Below are 20,495 nucleotides of genomic sequence, written 5' to 3'. Positions count from 1 at the left end.
ATTCCACTTTGTGTGGGTCCTGAGAGTAGGGTGTTTGCTTAAATGGCAAGAAAATGTATGGCCTTTTTTCCTGATAATTACTGATATCTGCCATGTAAATTTCTTTATAAATCCCTGGAAGAAAACAACCTATATTAGAAATCAGCTCTTACTTCTGACAAGCAATGGAGCTTTCTCTAGAGTGCTCTACAGGAAATATCTCAGCTGACTTTCTGAATTGGTACTCTCTGAGAGCCAGCTGGCCCTTGACTGATAGCCCTGGATAAGGAAGGCCAGATAAGATTCTTTGAAGACTCTTAGCTAAATTCAGAGCCCCAAATCCTACATACATTTGGCTACTCTGTAGTAGTGAATTGGTGGCCTTATTTTACAGGCTAGTCCGTTAAGGTTTGAGATGCACTTAATTGCTCTGCTTTTGTGGAATAGAAAAGGGGGATTGTAACATTAATACAGGGCCGGCCGGGATTTTAGGGTGCAGGTAAGGATAGGTCGTAGGGAGAGTGAAGATTCTAGCAAGTTGGTTTTTTGTTCTCTGTACAGTGGGAATAATGTAAGAAGCAGACAGTTTGTTGCCCTCAACTCTTTGTTCATGTTCTCTTCTATAAAAATGATTTGTACAAAAAAGTTTTGTTGATAAAAATTTTAGTCTTTCATCTTTGCAGTCTGTTATCATCTTTATGAATTTTTTGACTCTTCCGCCTTCCTGGCACCACAAGGCTAGCATTGCTGTGTTTATTAAAGATTCAGATTTGGAATTTTGTCCTCTTATCACTACTTCCTCTCCCATTTCTTAGCTCTGGTTCTTATTGCATCTTACATTTGAAAACATTTGAAGCTTATGGGGTGTATCAATTCTTTATTTTCTCAACTTTTTATTACCTAAGTACCCTCAATTATGACTTTGTTTAAAAAATAAATACGTAACAGAACAATAAACACTAATAAATCGATCATTTATAAAATTAGATCCAATCCCAAACCCCTCTCCTTTTAACACAGACCATCTGTTATTATCCACCATGTTTTAGTTTGGCAGGATCAGTTTATCAGTGATTTTTGGATGTTTTAAACCACATGATACAAATGCAGCATAAAGTGAACTTGTTAATCATGCAGAAGTTGGAGGGTTTCTTGAAGTCAGAGAAGGCGATGGTGGAGAACTTGTACTTACTATCATCATACAATTGGAGAGTAGAATTATGTATAGTGGCCATACAGGACGTTAACAATAGTTATGTTCCATTGTGAAAGACAGTGTGGCGATTCCTAGACCTAGAACCAGAAATAGCATTTGACCCAGCAACCCCATTACTGGATATGTACCCAAAGGAGTATATACATCATTCTATTATAAAGATACATTCACACATATGTTCATTGCAGCACTAGTCATAATAGCAAAGACATGGAGTCAACCCGATTGCCCATCAATGATAGACTGGATAAGGAAAATGTGGATATATACACCATGGAATGCTATGCAGACACAAAAAGGAATGAGATCATGTCCTTTGCAGGGACATGGATGGAGCTGGAAGCCATTATCCTCAGCAAACTAACACAAGAACAGAAAATCAAACACCGCATGTTCTCACTTATAAGTGGGAGCTGAACAGTGAGAACACATAGACACAGGTGGGGAACAAGGCACACTGGGGCCTGTTAGGAGGAGTAAAGGGAGGGACAGCATCAGGATAAGCAGCTAATGCATGCTGGGCATACCTAGGTGATGGGTTGATGGGTGCAGCAAACCACCATGGCCCACGTTGACCTATGGAACAAACCTGCATGTCCTGCACATGTATCCCAGAACTTAAAATGGAATTAAATCATAAAAAAAGGTTATTTTTTTTCACTATGGGCTACTTAAAAACTACAAGGCAATATAGTTTTTCCCAAACTGTGCATTACAAATACTTCAGTCTTTTGTGTAGATGTAAAATAATGAGCTTTTAAGGGGTGTGTATGTGCGTGTATATATGCCTGAATAACATATAAATTCTCAAAAATCTTGCCTATTAAAGTGTGTTACATTCCTTTATTAGTTGAAAAGTCAATTATTTTTCAGTTTCCTTTCATAGTAAGGGCTACTTCTTTTTTTTAACAATAGAAAATTAAGGAAATCAACCCTTTGTAGGGGCTGTGTCTCTAAATTACTGGTTGTCTTCAGCTGTCAGCAAACATCATGATTGACCTTCAGCAAGTTAAATGTTGTAGCAAAAGATATAGTTTCCAAGGAAGAAGTAACAGAGGTTAGGATTAAGATTACTAAATTTAGCAGGGTGCAGTGGTGTGTGCCTATAGTCCTAGCGACTTGGGTTGCTGAGCTGGGAGGGTGGCTTAAGCCCAGGAGTTCAAGGCCAGCCTGGGCAATGTAGCAAGACTCTGTTGTGGAAAAAAGGAAGGACTATTAAGTTTACATTTCCAGGCCGTGCGCGGTGGCTCACGCCTGTAATCCCAGCACTTTGGGAGGCCGAGGTGGGTGGATCACCTGAGGTCAGGAGTTTGAGACCAGCCTGGCCAATGTGCTGAAACCCTGTCTTTACTAAAAATACAAAAATTAGCCGGGCGTGGTGGCACATGCCTGTAGTCCCAGCTACTCAGGAGGCTGAGGCAGGAGAATTGCATGAACCTGCAAGGCAGAGGTTGCAGTGAGCTCAGATCACGCTATTGCACTCCAGCCTGGGCGACAAGAGCAAAACTCTGTCGCAAAAAAAAAAAAAAAAAAAGAAAAAAAAAAAGTTTACGTTTCCTTCATAGAGATGGGGGGGAAAAAGTTGCTCTAAAGATTTTTTATCACAGCTATCGTAGCACCCAAAAATGCCTCATTTGTAGTAAATACCCTTTCTGTCTTGTCTATCTGCATTTTATCCACTGCAAATGGGTTGGATGTCTGTTTAGATTTAATAAAGAAGATGTTTGCTTTTCACTTTATGGAGATATTTCTTGGATCCAGAGTTTAACCTTAGCAAGCAGGGTAAGAGTTTAGTTTCATACTTAATATTATCTTTATATTACCTGTTAATTATTCTTCCACAATATGTAAAAATCAAGTCTGGAGTATAAGTGTCAGCCTCCCAGGTGGGTAAGAAGAGTGTGCATGTGGACCTATGGCTCTTTACCGTGGCCTATGGGGATCATCTGGAACTCTCTGGAACACTCTGGAGTGTTGCAGGAAACCCTGGAACACTGAAGAAATAGTTCTCAACACAAGAAGTCTCTCATCCTCTCTTTCCCTTTTATTCCAGCCTTGAGTGAGCAAATCCACATCTGTATGAGCAGTAATTAAAGTATGATTGACACTGCAGTTTCCACAAGACTGGGGCTTGTCTTCCTATGTTTGTTTGTCTTCCTTTCTCTCTATCAATTCCTTCTTCCTCTCTTTTCATCTGTTATTCATATTAAATTTACCCTTAAGAAGGCAATGCCCTTCTTTCTACTCAAAACATTTTTTTTTTTCTTGAAGGGCTCCTGGTTGATTGTGAGTTTTAGGAAAGGAAGATACCACTTAGATGTCAGAGTGCCCCATATGTTGGCCAGTTGTTATCTGCCATTTTTTTTTTTTTTTTTGAGACAGTGTCTCACTCTGTTTCCCAGGCGGGAGTGCAGTGCAGTGGCGTGTGATCATAGATTGCTGCAACCTCGAACTCCAGGGCTCAAGCTGTCCTTCCGCCTCAGCCTCCCAAGTAGCTGGGACTACAGGCATGTGCCACCGTGCTCAGCTAATTTTTTAAATTTTTAGTAGAGATGCAGTCTTGCTATGTTGCTCAGGCTGGTCTCGAACTCCTGATCTCAAGTGATCCTCCCACCTCAGCCTCACAAAGTGCTGGGATTACAGGCGTGAACCACCATGTCTGGCCATCAGCCGTCTTTATAAATTGTGGAGAACCGTCAGTTATCACTTCCTGAAATACCCTAGGTAAAATATTAAAGTTCTAGTAAACGTAATGTAAGTGGTATGGCACATGCTCATAATGCATTTGTCTTGCCCATATGGATATCAAAAATATTTTATATATTATTATTAAACATTCATTCAGTGATCACTTTTAAAAAGCAGTGATTACCTTTAAAATTCAGGATTACCTTTAAAATGTTTTTAGGGAACATCCTAAAAACAAATGTTCCTAGGCTGGAAAGAAGGCTATCTTATAAATAAACTGGTTTATCCCTCAGAACTTTCTTCCCCGTTCTCAGTGGTCTATTTGTCCTCAATGGTATCATTTGAGAATGAGACAGATGTGGACTTAGGATTCTGTGGTAAGTCACGTGTGTTAACCACTTTGAAATCTCAGGGTGCAAGCCAGGAGACACAGAGAAATATTAATACCATCTTTCTCTCAAGGAGTTCTTCTGGAAGTATGACAACAAACAGATATAATGTTGCTTAATTTTTTGCTATTTGAATTTTTCCTTATTTCATAACTAACTATGTCTGTCCTTGTCGCCCTTCAGGAAGTTGTTGACATGAAGTCTGAGGGACAGGCCACTGTAATTCAGCAGCTGGAACAGACTATTGAGGATCTGAGAACCAAAATAGCTGAACTAGAGAGGCAGTATCCTGCCCTGGACACAGAGGTGGCCAGTGGTCGTCAAGGGCTTGAGAATGGAGTAACAGCCTCAGGCGATGTGTGTCTCGATGCTCTCAGGTTAGAAGAAAAGGAAGTACGGCATCAAAGGATTTTAGAGGCGAAATCGATACAGACTTCCCCGACGGAAGAGGGCGGGGTACTGACGCTGCCTCCTGTGGATGCGCTGCCAGGCCGTCCTCCATGCCCCCCTGGGGCTGAGAGTGGACCTCAGACAAAGTTTTGTTCAGAGATTTCTTTGATTGTGTCTCCAAGGCGAATATCAGTCCAGCTCGACAGCCATCAGCCCACACAGAGCATCTCACAGCCTCCACCACCTCCATCCCTTCTGTGGTCTGCTGGTCAAGGACAGGCTGGGTCACAGCCGCCCCATTCTTCTCTTTCTACCGAGTTTCAAACCAGCCATGAACACACTGTTTCCTCCGCCTTTAAAAACAGCTGTACCATCCCATCTCCACCACCTCTGCCTTGCACAGAGTCCTCCAGCTCCATGCCTGGCCTGGGCATGGTGCCTCCCCCACCTCCCCCTCTCCCTGGCATGACAGTGCCTACTCTGCCCAGTACAACCATTCCCCAACCTCCTCCTCTGCCGGGTATAGAAATGCTGCCACCCCCTCCCCCTCCTCTTCCCGGAGTGGGCATACCCCCTCCACCCCCACTTCCCGGAGCGGGAATACCCCCTCCGCCCCCACTTCCCGGAGCGGGCATACCCCCTCCGCCCCCACTTCCCGGAGCGGGCATACCCCCTCCGCCCCCACTTCCCGGAGCGGGCATACCCCCTCCGCCCCCTCTACCCGGAGCGGGCATACCCCCTCCGCCCCCTCTACCCGGAGCGGCAATACCCCCTCCGCCCCCTCTACCCGGAGCGGCAATACCCCCTCCGCCCCCTCTACCCGGAGCGGCAATACCCCCTCCGCCCCCTCTACCCGGAGCGGCAATACCCCCTCCGCCCCCTCTACCCGGAGCGGCAATACCCCCTCCGCCCCCTCTACCCGGAGCGGCAATACCCCCTCCGCCCCCTCTACCCGGAGCGGCAATACCCCCTCCGCCCCCTCTACCCGGAGCGGCAATACCCCCTCCGCCCCCTCTACCCGGAGCGGCAATACCCCCTCCGCCCCCTCTACCCGGAGCGTCAATACCCCCTCCGCCCCCTCTACCCGGAGCGGGAATACCCCCTCCGCCCCCTCTACCCGGAGCGGGAATACCCCCTCCGCCCCCTCTACCCGGAGCGGCGATACCCCCTCCGCCCCCTCTACCCGGAGCGGCGATACCCCCTCCGCCCCCTCTACCCGGAGCGGGAATACCCCCTCCGCCCCCTCTACCCGGAGCGGCAATACCCCCTCCGCCCCCTCTACCCGGAGCGGGAATACCCCCTCCGCCCCCTCTACCCGGAGCGGCAATACCCCCTCCGCCCCCTCTACCCGGAGCGGGAATACCCCCTCCGCCCCCTCTACCCGGAGCGGCAATACCCCCTCCGCCCCCTCTACCCGGAGCGGGAATACCCCCTCCGCCCCCTCTACCCGGAGCGGCGATACCCCCTCCGCCCCCTCTACCCGGAGCGGGAATACCCCCTCCGCCCCCTCTACCCGGAGCGGGAATACCCCCTCCGCCCCCTCTACCCGGAGCGGGAATACCTCCTCCGCCCATTCTACCTGGTGCTGGGATTCCCCCACCTCCTCCCTTGCCAGGTATGGGGATTCCACCTGCTCCAGCTCCCCCACTCCCTCCACCTGGGACAGGAATCCCACCGCCCCCTCTGCTTCCTGCATCAGGCCCTCCACTCCTCCCACAAGTTGGGAGTAGCACTTTACCAACCCCACAGGTGTGTGGATTTCTTCCTCCTCCATTGCCAAGTGGCTTGTTTGGATTAGGGATGAATCAGGACAAAGGGAGTAGGAAGCAGCCCATAGAGCCTTGTCGACCAATGAAGCCTCTTTACTGGACCAGGATTCAACTACATAGTAAAAGGTAACATGAAAGTGAGCTCGTCTTTGCACAGTGTGTGTCAATGTTAGGGAAGTGTTTACCTTCAAACTCTGGAAAATTACCGTTGAATGTAATTTTAAGCACAACTCTAAAACTTGTCTAGATTTTTACATCAATATATAGTGCAGCAGTTTGCTATTTAAAGCTTTAGGCTTTTCTCCAGAAGTACCAAAGATGTAAAATAAATACATATATGTATCAACGTATAAGATGTAGGTATACCCATCTATGTAGTTATTGATATATCTCTTAAAGATTGAGGGATATATTTTTCTTAAAATACATGCTCTGTTATCTAGTTATAAGACTGCAACTTATGCCTAAATCCCAATGGAAGTATGCTTATATGCCCTTTGGAAAATGAATGAGGGCAGGTAAGCGGAGACATTTGTAGCCAAATTATTTTCCATGTAAGAATCTACTTTTTGCTTTTACTACTTCAAGTTTCCATTTCTGACAAACAGCTTAAAAATGTAAATCAAATTCTTTTTTTTTTGAGACGGAGTCTGGCTCTGTTGCCCAGGCTGGAGTGCAGGGGCGCAGCCTTGGCTCACTGCAAGCTCCGCCTCCCAGGTTCACGCCGTTCTCCTACCTCAGCCTCCTGAGTAGCTGGGACTACAGGCGCCCGCCACCATGCCCGGCTAATTTTTTTGCATTTTCAGTAGAGACAGGGTTTCACCGTGTTAGCCAGAATGGTCTCGATCTCCTGACCTTGTGATCTGCCCACCTTGGCTTCCCAAAGTGCTGGAATTACAGGCGTGAGCCACCGTGCCCGGCTGCAAATAAAATTCTTAGGTAAACTGACTCTGGAGCATGGTTTAGTGCACACTTTAAAATGCACAGCCCTGGCCGGGCGCGGTGGCTCACGCCTGTAATCCCAGCACTTTGGGAAGCCAAGGCGGGTGGATCACAAGGTCAGGAGATTGAGACCATCCTGGCTAATACGGTGAAACCTCGTCTCTACTAAAAATACAAAAAATTAGCCAGGCGTGGTGGCGGGCGCCTGTAGTTCCAGCTACTAGGGAGGCTGAGGCAGGAGAATGGCATGAACCAGGGAGGCGGAGCTTGCAGTGAGCCAAGATTGCACCACTGCACTCCAGCCTGGGCGAAAGAGCGAGACTCCGTCTCAAAAAATAAATAAATAAATAAATAAATAATAAATAAAATGCACAGCCCTGCTTTACAGTCCCATCTTGTAGGCTTTCTTCAGAAACATGCTTCACAAAAATACACATATCCACACCCCAAGTGTGAAATAATTTAGTTTTGAAAATTTCATGGCACTTCTGTCGATCATTGGCAACGCAATACAAAGTCATACAATCATAGCTGGGAATGATCATCATAAAAGAATACTTTCCACCAGGTATTCTGGTGGTACTTTATACATTCATGCGTCATCTATAGCCTGTGTTCCCTAGTCATTGAGACAACGCTGTGATACTTGGCTGTGGAATGTGTAGGTGGCAGGGAAAAACTCACACTTTAAACCTGACTGGGGCTTCCTTGTTCTAATGTTTCATGATTCCTTGAATTTCCTTTGTGTGATATGGCATGCATTTAGAAACAGGGTATTTGCCAGGTTCGTTTTCATTTCTTATATGGATTTTTCTACTCACTACACCATATCAGGGGGCAAGAATCTGTATATTCTGATGACTTTTAATTTTTCAGTTCATCTTCTGTGTTGTTACCACGCCACTTATGTATGTGGGTGATTCATTTTAAACTGTGCCTCAAAGTCGTTTTCTCCAGATATAAGACAGGGGATGTTCTTGTGTTTTGCTGTTGGTTTGTTTTTTAAAAAAATGTGTTTACCCTTTTTAGGTGGTACTACACGAATCTGCGGTCACTGAGAAGACAAATAACAATGGGGTGACGGGAGGCAGTAGGAGGGAGAGAATGCCATCCTGTAAATATGTATTTTTTAACCCATGAATAATCTGCAAAGTTGTTAAGTTGGGATTTTGAGATATCAGACATTTCTTGCCTCCCTAGCCTATACTGAGATAAGTTTTGTTTTTACATTTTTATACAGTGGCCTGATGACTGAGGGTTCCTGGAAATTATTTCTGGGGAAAAATTTCGTTCATGGATGGTATTTTAACTTTCCCATTAAGTTGATCAAACAAATGGTGGTCTTAAAGAAGAAGAATATTCTTTCCTTCTTATCTCTCTTTTTTTTCCCTCCTTCCCTCATGCTGGCCTTCCTCCCTCCCCTTCTTCCTTTCTGTTTATGCTTACTGTGATGTAGTTCAGTTTGATGGCTGTTTTATTGTTCTTTTGCTTAATTTTAGAGACTCCAGTACTTCACTTATTTGGGAAAAAATTGAAGAGCCATCCATAGATTGTCATGAATTTGAGGAATTATTTTCTAAAACTGCTGTAAAGGAGAGAAAGAAACCTATCTCTGATACTATCTCAAAGACGAAGGCTAAACAAGTGAGTATTTTTGTGCTTTATGATATTGGACAGTGTTTCTGGCATAAGTGTGAACTGTCATTAGAGAAAACTTTGAAATAGTTTTTGGGCTGTGTAAACCGCCATGGATCTTAGGCAGACAGCAAGGGTTAGAACTTTAAAACATGTGGTTAAGTAAGACTAGTCCAAATAGAACAACACATAATTGTCTCCATCCAGTGATAATGTCCCAACTTTTATTTGTAACATCATAATACATATTTCCAAAATCTCGGCCATTGTTTTTTTCCAGAATTAGTTGCCTAGAAATAAATTTTCACTTGATTTATATCCATCTGACTGCTCCTATGGATGGAAAGAAAGGAAAGAGTGGGGAAAGGAAAACAATTAAGAAATCCAATCCTTAGTAACTGATAATGTGTTTGGTATTTTGTTGCATTATATCTGAAGTGGATGCCATTAGAATCCAGTTAAACAGTCACACTGTACTTGAAATGTGGAAGAGAAATCTTGTATCATTTCTAACCTCTCTATTTTATGTTAGATCCTTTGATCTAACCTGTGACATTTTTGAGTCATAAAAAGAAAGATTGGTGCATTTCAAGAAAAACATCTCCAAGCAATTTTTTTCTACTGATATATCCATTGGACTTGTCATAAAGGGATATTGTTATAAATTTCTCAGGGGTGTCATTTGGAAAGTAGAGTAAAACCTCATGATAATGAACTCCAGATAGAAAGAATTGCTAATGGTGCCCGTCTTTACCCTGAAATGGAGAGTGGCTACATTTCTTAACTTTTGCAGGGTGGCAGGAAAGAGGTCTTGGAAGCAAAGGAATGGCAAGCAGCTCAGTCTTGGGGAGCAAAGAGGGAAAAATGAGGCTGATATCCCCAGTGTTCTCCTTGCCCAGTAGCCCCGTAGGAGTTCCAGCTAATGGGGTGATTCCTCGAATTTTTGCCTCTGACCCGGAAGTAATAGCTAGGCACATGACCTGGAGTTGTTTCCATTGATATTTATTTCAGAGCAGACAATTCTCACTAGATGGACATTGCCAAATCCAGCCAGGAGAAGATGGATTTCAATGGGACAGCTAGACCCCTGTGACCCATATTTGGCTGGGTGAGCAGGCTCACCCCAGGCATTTTATTAATCTCAGAATAATGTAAACCCAAACATTATGCAGTTGAATTCTTTTAGAAATGCTTGTTGCATTATCACTGGTTGCTGGTGACCTCAGGTCAGTAACATAGTAAATGAGATGGCACCTGGCACATTGTAGGCACTCAATAAATATTTATTAAATTAATCAGCTGACTAAGGGATGAAGACTTTATAAATATCAGTGGCTATGTCCAGTAGTGATTAAAAACCAGAAAGTTACTCATTTCATAATAATCAGTAAGTCCAGGGTGACAATGTTAAAAGGAGTAATGGAAAATCATATTTTCTCTGGCAGAGATAAATATTTAAAAAATCCTTTCCATGGTATATTTGCATATAGTACACTGAGTCTGAATCATCGTATCTCTTCTTTTGGGTTGTGTCAGAGATGTAAAATCTGTCTGGGTGAGGAATATGGGTGGGGCTTACATTGAGAAGAGTCAGACAGCCAAAACTGTCACTTGACAAATGTGTAGATGTGGCATGGAGCATCTCTCGTCCAGGGACTAAATACTCAGAAAATTGAGCTATGCTCTCCTTACTCCCAGCACCCCTTTTTTTCTTTTCTTTTCTTTTTTTTTTTTTTTTTTTTGGCTAAGGGAATATAGATAAGGAAGAAGTCTCCCAGGTTGCCCGAGAGTGTAGGATTTCATTCTCTGTTTGACATAGTATTAAGTTTTAGCTTACTGAAATATGATTTATATCTAAATCATCAAACTTCACATTAAACTAGTTGGCATGAAGGGGTATCTTGGCATATAAACAGTGCATCTGTGTTGAGCATCATCATCTTAAGATAATCTCCTCATTCTGTCATTAAGACATTTCATAAATTGTCAGTAAGAGACTTTGCCAATGTCCTCATTTGTGTTTATTGATAGTGACGCTACTGTTGACCTTCAGCTTCAAACAGGGTTTATGGGACAGTCTCCATCATGACTCCAGATAAACCTATTCAGCAACTCCTTGGCCTGGGTCTTGGTGCTGAGCTCTGCATTTCAGATCTGTTTTTGGAGGGACAAAAGATTTTTTTAAATGTATGTTAGAGAAAAATCACTACAAAGTGATGGATTGCTGAAGAAACATAGTTTTATTTAACTTCATTGTATTTGGAAGAAAAATCTGTCCATTCCATTTACTTGAGACATTTAAAATTTTGTTTAAGGAAAGTGTATTTTCAGGATGCATGCAAATTGTTCCCGTTTTTATGGGAAATGTGCACTGATTGTATGTGCAGACATTTTGGTACCTTATGATTCATTTCCAGTAAAATTAATAGCCTTTAATGCCGTGGCATATGTTTATGGAGGTATTTCAAGCAATTCTTCTTATATACAATGGAAGCTGGAAGTTCTGTTTTTGTTTAAATATTTAAAAATAGCCAAATAATTTTTCTGTGATCTGTCTTCTCCTTGAAAGTAAGACTGTGGTTGAATGCACTGGTGTTTAACGAGGTGCCTGTGCTGTTTTTACTGTCATGGCAGAGACGTTTTCAGTGTGATAATAGAAGATTCCTCAGCTGGGCACATTGCCGTTTGGCATAAGGAGAAAGAGGGTTATTTTCTTTGGATGCTCAGACTGATAGAAATGAAGAATATCTTGTATTTCCAAATCCTTTTTTCTCCAAAGAACTTAAGACAAAGCATTTTATACTTTTCTCATGGAGCATGGATTTAAGTTTGTTCTATGATGATTTCTTTATTTATCCTTCTTTAGTTTGAAGCATTACACAAAAGATTAGCTGAGAAGGTACATAGAAGTTTATCAGAATATAGTTTGACATAGTTTTTCATAACCAAATGAGTGTGACACTTTGACATTAGAATTGTCTGATGTAGAACCCCGTCTCTTAAGGAATAAAGAGGAAAATAGAAAGTGATCTCGGCCAGGAGCCGTGGCTCACGCCTGTAATCCCAGCACTTTGGGAGGCCGAGGCGGGTGGATCACGAGGTCAGGAGATCAAGACCATCCTGGCTAACATGGAGAAATCCCGTCTCTACTAAAAATACAAAAAATTAGCCGGGCATGGTGGCCAGCGCCTGTAGTCTCAGCTACTCGGGAGGCTGAGGCAGGAGAATGGCGTGAACCCGGGAAGCAGAGGTTGCAGTGAGCCAAGATCGCACCACTGCACTCCAGCCTGGGCAACAGAGTGAGACTCCATCTCAAAAAAAAAAAGAAAAGGAAAAAGTGATCTCATATGATGTTCGTGCTTTAGCATTCACACACATTCATACTTGCCCAATTTTAAGGAAGACTCTAGAGCCAGTAAGTGTTTAGTCCAATCTCCTCCCTGATTCCAGGGTAGTTCAGTGATTTTTAATGTTTGTAATGACCCTAAGTCACCTCAGGATCTTTGGTGATCAAATAAGGATGAAAAAGTTTAACCCACTGGGCGTGGTGGCTCACACCTATAATCCTAGCACTTTGGGAGGCCAAGACAGGTGGATGGCTTCAGCCCAGGATTTCGAGACCAGCCTGGGGAACATGGGGAAATTCTGAATCTATAAAATATATAAAAATTAGCTGGGTGCAGTGGTGCATATCTGTAATCCCAGCTACTTGGGAAGCTGAGATGGGAAGATCATCTGAGCCCAGGGAGGTTGAGGCTGCAGTGAGTTGTGAGAGTACACTGCACTCCAGCCAGGGTGACAGATTAAGACCCTCTCTCAGGAAAAAAAAAAAATTAATCCGAGCTCATTAGCAGGAAAGTGAGAGAATTTACTTGGGAGTGATTTTGATAATAAAGGTTGCATAGTTTTTGGTTAATCTTCTATCAAATAATGTCATAAGGAAATATATTTTGGTAAACACAGTAGCAGTAGTAATAGTAGCAATTATTACAACAATAATAAGCATGGAAACCACAAGTCATATTGTGTCCATTATTTACCATGTACCAGTTACTGTTCTTAGCACTTTACTTATATCAACTCATATAATGCTCCTACTCCTGTGAGACAGGCACTGTTAGCCTCAGTTCATAGTGCAGAAACCTCAGGTACAGAGATGTAGCAGAATTCAATAATGTTTCCAAGCTGGTAAGGGGCTGAGCTCAGGTTCAGATTCCAGCCTTCTGGCTTCAGAGCCTCTGCTCTTCCTAATTAAGTGATAATTATGGATGTGGAATATTTTATATGAGTATAAGTACAGTATTTTATATGGAGACCAGAATATATACTTTAAAAAAATGAATTAAATACTTTAAAAAAAGAATTTGAATGTGTATTGGTTTTTCATATATGTTTGGTATTTAAATCACTGTGGTTATACATAAAATTGTGAGACACTTTTAAAACCTTTACCATGTTTTAGCAGATTTCTTTCTTTCTTTCTTTCTTTTTTTTTTTTTTAGTGGAGTCTCACTCTGTTGCCCAGGTTGGTGTGCAGTGGCGTGATCTCGGCTCACTGCAACCTCCCCCTCCTGGGTTCAAGTGATTCTCCTGCCTCAGCCTCCCAAGGAGCTGGGATTACAGGTACGGGCCACCGTGACCAGCTAATTTTTGTATTTTTAGTAGAGACGTGGTTTCGCCATGTTGGTTAGGCTGGTCTCAAACTCCTGACCTCAGGTGATCCGTCCACCTTGGCCTCCCAAAGTGCTGGGATTACAGGTATGAACCACTGCGCCTGGCCGATATTTTAGCAGATTTTGACAAGTATATAAACTGTGGTTTCACCAACATGACATTTGCCCAGTTAAATAAAAGTTTGAGTGGTATGAGATTTAAATACATAAGCTTCTGTAAGCAGTAAAAATAAGAGCCACTTGCTTGTGTGGCATATAAATAGTGGTTAGTGGCAGACAGCCATTGTGGTTAAACCTTGCCAAATGTGAAATGATGCTACATTTCATTTATCCCATGGTAAAAAAAGAATCATCTTTGTAAAATAAGCCATAGGTAAATAATGTCTAATCATGTTTAAAGGATCTGTAAAGGAACATGATACCCAGAATGTAAATTTGCACATAGAAGTCAGCAAGAGTGTAAAAGAAGAATCTGATATTTTTTAAAAAGTACATAACTGACATTGGTCTAACCATTTAATGCAACACAATGAATCTCTTTGTGGGTTTCTTCTATGTAATCTATCAGATTAAAATTCTTTGCCCAGAGAATGGGAGAAAAAGTATGACAGTTAAATATTTGTTGGACTTTAGCCTCTGGAAATCTGATCAGAAAAAATACATAGTTAAATGTGCTACTTATTATAAGGGCAGGTAATAAAAGGATTTGTTAGAATTCACACTTATTACAGATACTAACTTTAAGGATTAGATATTTGGTATCATGTTTAGTCTTTCCATTGTGCTTGATGAACTAACCCCTAAAAAAGACTTTTTTAAAATGTTCGAGGTCAGGAGTTCGAGACCAGCCTGACAACATGGTGAAACCCTGTCTCTACTAGAAATACAAAAAAGTTAGCCGGGAGTGGTGGTGGATGCCTATAATCCCAGCTACTCAGGAGGCTGAGGCAGGAGAATTGCTTGAACCCGGGAGGCGGAGGATGCAGTGAGCCAAGATCGCACCACTACACTCCAGCCTGGGCAACAGAGCGAGACTCCATCTCAAAAAAAAAAAAAAAAGAGTTATAAAAATGTGTAATAACGACAGGAAAAGAAGTATTCATCATTCAGTTGCTCTTATATGGGAGTACATAACAGAATACCTGTAAGTGTTCTTACGGGAAACAGTAATTGCCAATAAAAGGCTTCTTCTTACTATGTTGAGGAATCTGGGAGAACAGGTGTGGCACACTTCAGGTATTGCCTGCCACTGTATTATTGGCTGCTATGAAAAGGAAAAAGAGATTACATATTTTATCTTTGATCTTTGCTGCAGTTTTATTTATTGCAGATATTCATTTTTAGATTGAATACTATATTTTATTGTAATTAGTAGATATTTCAGTGCTTACAGAGTGACAGACTGAATGATAATTTATGTTATAGAAGACATGTTTTGTATTGGTGTTAATTGTTCCAGTTGTAGCTGGCAAGGGTGTGTTTTGGTTGATTTGGACAGTTATATTTGTCTTTTGACCAAAGACATAAAATAATGTCTGAAACACTAAATATCTTATAATAAGACAATTTAGATTTGTTTTGGGGATACACAATGAACATTTGGTACTTTGTAACTTTTAACATCTGCTTTTAATAGAATACATTCCTATTGCAAGCCTTAAAAATGTATTTACATAGAAAACCACATCAAAATTCAAAACTATAATTAGACAAACATAGGTTTTGTGGAATCTGGATTTGTTTAAGATGTTGAAAGATTTATTTTTTTTTTGAAGATGCTATTCCTATAACTATTTGTAGAGCATACCCAATCAATTCAAGGAATGCAATAATATTAACCTCTGCTTTTAAATTTTCTTTTAGCTAATAAGATTGTTTTTCTACTTCTAAGTAAATGGCTAAAAATAAAAAAATAACAAAATAACACAAATACACCAGCATAATATAAAGGAAATGTAATGAAGCTAATTATCCTTCACCTTGCTAGATTATGTATTAGGGAAATTATATTTGGGTAATCGTGCTTTGGAATTGCATACAATTTAATCGTAGTGTAGATAGTTAATTCTTTTGTATTTTATATTTATATACCATGATATTAAGATTCTGGGCTGGGCGCAGTGGCTCACGCCTGTAATCCCAGCATTTTGGGAGGCCTAGGCGGGCGGATCACAAGGTCAAGAGATCGAGACCATCCTGGCCAACATGGTGAAACCCCATCTCTACTAAAAATACAAAAATTAGCTGGGCGTGGTGGTGTGCGCCTGTAGTCCCAGATACTCAGGAGGCTGATGCAGGAGAATTGCTTGAACCCAGGAGGTGGAGGTTGCAGTGAGTCAAGGTCGCACCACTGCACCCCAGCCTGGCGACAGAGCGAGACTCCGTCTCAAAAAAAAAAAAACAAACAAAAAAAGATTCTGTTGGACTAAATGTACAAGAAATGGGTATTAATTTTTAATGGCTAGAATGTTCTGTGTATAATTCATAGGAATTGAAGAAAGATTATAGAATAGAGTATAAATGCTGTTTGGAATGCCAGATGCAGTGGCATGTACCTGTAGACCCACCTACAAGGTGGGCTGTTGTGTGCTGTAGTGTGCTATGATGTGCCTGTGATAGCCACTGCCCTCCAGCCTAGGCAACATAGTGAGACCCCATCTCATCTCTTAAAAAAAAAAAAAAATATTTCTATCTGGAGCAGATGATGGGAGAGTGTTTTCTCAGCACAGCCAATTTAGAGTGGAGTCACTATTGCAGAGAGCCCTCTTTAGTTTCACTGGAAAAACTAAACAGTGAACACTTTCACTGTTGCCTCCTTTTTTGATCTGATGGTAGCACAGTTGATCCATTTCAGCAGGGACTGCAGCAGAGGAAATGAGCTAAAATACCAGAAAGGGCACAGAGGTTCTCTGGAGGGCTAATTTATTGTGGAACAACCCAAGAGAGACAGTTTTGAGTAATTCAAGTGACTGTACTTGAATTATCCTTCAGGTTCCATGCTATATACTAAAGATAGTGCAAACTGTGGGTGGTCAGAAGTTGAACAGAGTATATAGGCTGGACTTGGGATAAAGGCTGTGTGGAGGAGATGTGACTTGAAATGGGCCTTGAAGAATTTATTTGGTTTAAATATGTAGAGAGGATTAAGGGATGATTTTTGAGAATAGCACCATGAGCAAAGGTTTCCTTGCAGCTTATTTAGCAGGCCTCGCTTGTGTGCTTCTGTCTGGGAGTTTTAGGAATGTGAATGTAGATCATTTATATTCATTTATCTTAGCTGAATGTGTTTCCTTCTCCTCCTTCTACCCAGCCTCGGGTTTGTCATACTAGAAATAAGTGTGAGGACTGAATTTAGATTAATTGGACCTGAAGCTTATTTTGGTGTCACGGTATGAAATAGCAGGATGTATCCTTCTTTACCATGGACAGCAACAGGATTTGGGGTAATCTCAGGGCAAAGGAGGATTTTATTCGTCATTTGACCTACATAGTCACAATTATGATAGGTCCTACCTTTTGTCTACCAGAAGGGATGCTGGTGACGACACTAGTCAGATTATTCACAACCAAACTTCGTGTGACCTAAACTGAAAAAGAGTTCCTGTTATTTGAGGGCATAAGTTTAAGACTTGGAAAAAAAAAATAAAGTTCTTATTTGTGTCTTTAGTTTCTTTAATTTAAACCTTTTTATAAATGGAAAATAAAATGTTTCTTTTTAAAGTCATAACCATTTTCAAAATGGAGGTTTTTAATTTTTTTTTTAATTTATTTTTTTTGAGACGGGGTCTCACTCTGTCTCCCAGGCTGGAGTACTGTGGTATGATCATGGCTCACTGCAGCCTCAACTTCCCTGGCTTGAGCAATCCTCTCACCTCAGCCTCCCAAGTAGCTGGGACTCTAGGTGTGGGTCACCGAGCCTGGCTAACTTTTTAATTTTTATTTTGTAGGGACGGGGACTTGCCATGTTGCCCAGGCTGGTCTTGTACTCCTGGGCTCAGGCAATCTTCCTGCCTCAGCTTCCCAAAGTGCTGGGATTAGAAGCGTGAGCCACCATGCCCAGACAACGAAATGGAAGATATCTAGTATTTCACCTTTATTTTTTGTTAATTGTTAATTTATGAATCTTTAAAATTAATTTGGGACTTGAAACTGTCTGAAGTATTACTTTATCAAGTTGTCTGGAGGAGAATCTTCTCCAGATAGTGAGGAACTTGGTGGATCCTCTTCCCAGTAAAACAACAACTTAACTGGTGAGAATTGTAACAAAAAGTTGTTTAAAGTCTCTGAAAATTGTCCTAAGGGCACACAGGAAATGGAGAAACAGTCATTCAAGAAAATCTACTAAAACTCAGAACAGCAAGAGTCTCTGACAGTTGAGCCACAACCTACTCCATTACCGGCCACCTCCAACTCTGCTCTACTCTGGACACGTGCGGCCAAGAAGACCGTAGTTCTCTCTCTCTCTCTACAACTCTGTCTATGGCTATGATTTTGGTCTAGGAGAGGCAGGATGCTGGCATTTCTAATTTTTTCAGTCTCCTGTTGGAGAAGCTTTATAACAGGCAAGCATGGAGAACCACAGGAGACCTTTGAGAAGGGCCCTCTAAGGATCACCATCATCGATGGAAGTAGGGAGGGTGAATACACACCTGCCAGGCTGCAGCCACCCAAGCAAGAGCAATCAGAGCAAGATGTGGTGCCCCCAGGAAAGCATTCGCTAACCTCATACAGACCCATCAAAACCAAGCAGAAGCTTCACTGGCATGAGTCTTTGTGTGTGTGTGTGTGTGTGTGTGTGTGTGTGTGTGTGTGTGTATGTGTGTTACTAATCTCATTTTATTTATTTTCTTTTATTATACTTTAAGTTCTGGGATACATGTGCAGAACGTGCAGGTTTGTTACATAGGTATACACGTGCCATGGTGGTTTGTTGCACCCATCAACCCGTCATCTACATGAGGTATTTCTCCAAATGCTATCCCTCCTCCAGCCCCGCATCCCCTGGCAGGCCCCGGAGTGAGGTGTTCCGCTCCCTGTGTCCATGTGTTCTCATTGTTCAACTCCTACTTATGAGTGAGAACATGCAGTATTTGGTTTTCTGTTTTTGTGTTAGTTTGCTGAGAATGATGGTTTTCAGCTTCATCCATGTCTCTGCAAAGGACATGAACTCATCCTTTTTTATGGCTGCATAGTGTCCCATGGTGTATATGTGCCACATTTTCTTTATCCAGTCTATCATTGATGGGCATTTGGGGTGGTTCCAAGTCTTTGCTATTGTGAACAGTGCTGCAATAAACATATGTATGCATATGTCTTTATAGTAGAATGATTTATAATCCTTTGGGTATATACACAGTAATGGGATTGCTGGGTCAAATGGTATTTCTGGTTCTGGGTCCTGAGGAATCGCCACACTGTCTTCCACAATGGTTGAACTAATTTACACTCCCACCAACAGTGTGAAAGCATTCCTATTTCTCCACATCCTCTCCAGCATCTGTTATTTCCCAACTTTTTAACGATCGCCATTCTGACTGGCATGAGATGGTATCTCATTTTGTTTTTGATTTGCATTTCTCTAATGACCAGTGATGAGCTTTTTTTTCATATGTTTATTGGCCACATTAATGTCCTCTTTTGAGAAGTGTCTGTTCATATCCTTTGCCCACTTTTTGATGGGATTTTTTTTTCTTGTAAATTTGTTTAAGTTCTTTGTAGATTCTGGATATTAGCCCTTTTGTCAGATGGATAGATTGCAAAAATTTTCTCCCATTCTGTAGGTTGCCTGTTCACTCTGATGATAGTTTCTTTCGCTGTGCAGATGCTCTTTAATTAGATCTCATATGTCAATTTTGGCTTCTGTTGTCATTGCTTTTGGTGTTTTAATCATGAAGTCTTTGCCCATGACTATGTCCTGAATGGTATTGCCTAGGTTTTCTTCTACGGATTTTTTTTTTTTTTTTTGATGAAGTCTTGCTCTGTCACCCAGGTTGGAGGGCAGTGGCGCAATCTCAGCTCACTACAAGCTCCGCCTCCTGGGTTCAAGCAATTCTCCTGCCTCAACTTCCCAAGTACTGGGATTACAGGCACCCACCAACACACCCAGCTAATTTTTTTTTTTTTGGTATTTTTAATAGAGATGGGGTTTCACCATGATGGTCAGGCTGGTCTCGAACTCCTGGCCTCAAGTGATCCACCCGCCTCGGCAGGTTTTAGGTCTTGTGTTTAAGTCTTTAATCCATCTTGAGTTAATTTTCATATAAGATGTAAGGAAGGGGTTCAGTTTCAGTTTTCTGCATATGGCTGCCAGTTTTCCCAACACCATTTATTAAATAGGGAATCCTTTCCCCATTGCTTGTTTTTGTCAGGTTTGTCAAAGATCAGGTGGTTGTAGATGTGTAGCATTATTTCTGAGGCCTCTGCTCTGTTTCATTGGTCTATATATCTGTTTTGGTACCAGTACCATGCTGTTTTGGTTACTGTATCCTTGTAGTATAGTTTGAAGTCGGGTAGCGTGATGCCTTCAGCTTTGTTCTTTTTGCTTAGGGTGACTTGGCTGTATGGGCTCTTTTTTGGTTCCATATGAAATTTAAGGTAGTTTTTTCTAATTCTGTGAAGAAAGTCAATGGTAGCTTGATGGGGGTAGCATTGAATCTATAAATTACTTTGGGCAGTATGGCCATTTTCACAATATTGATTCTTCCTATCCATGAGCATGGAATGTTTTTCCATTTGCTTGTGTCCTCTCTTGTTTCCTTGAGCAGTGGTTTGCAGTTCTCCTTGAAGAGGTCCTTCACATCCCTTGTAAGTTGTA

At 41.9% G+C, this 20,495-nt stretch overlaps 1 protein-coding gene across 1 annotated transcript in view; it reads left to right on the top strand.

Moving 5' to 3' along the window:
* Positions 1-20,495, top strand: part of FMN2 (formin 2) — a 388,079-nt gene that overhangs the window by 109,352 nt on the left and 258,232 nt on the right. The window contains exons 5-6 of the mRNA XM_063670713.1: positions 4,456-6,557; positions 8,873-9,017. Of these exons, the coding sequence (XP_063526783.1) occupies positions 4,456-6,557; positions 8,873-9,017 (2,247 nt within the window). The remainder of the gene's footprint in view (positions 1-4,455; positions 6,558-8,872; positions 9,018-20,495) is intronic.

This window comes from Pongo pygmaeus, chromosome 1 (genome assembly GCF_028885625.2).
Source record: "Pongo pygmaeus isolate AG05252 chromosome 1, NHGRI_mPonPyg2-v2.0_pri, whole genome shotgun sequence".
Classification (NCBI taxonomy): domain Eukaryota; kingdom Metazoa; phylum Chordata; class Mammalia; order Primates; family Hominidae; genus Pongo; species Pongo pygmaeus.
Note: the sequence above shows the minus strand (reverse complement) of the source record. Positions and strands in the feature narration are given on the sequence as shown.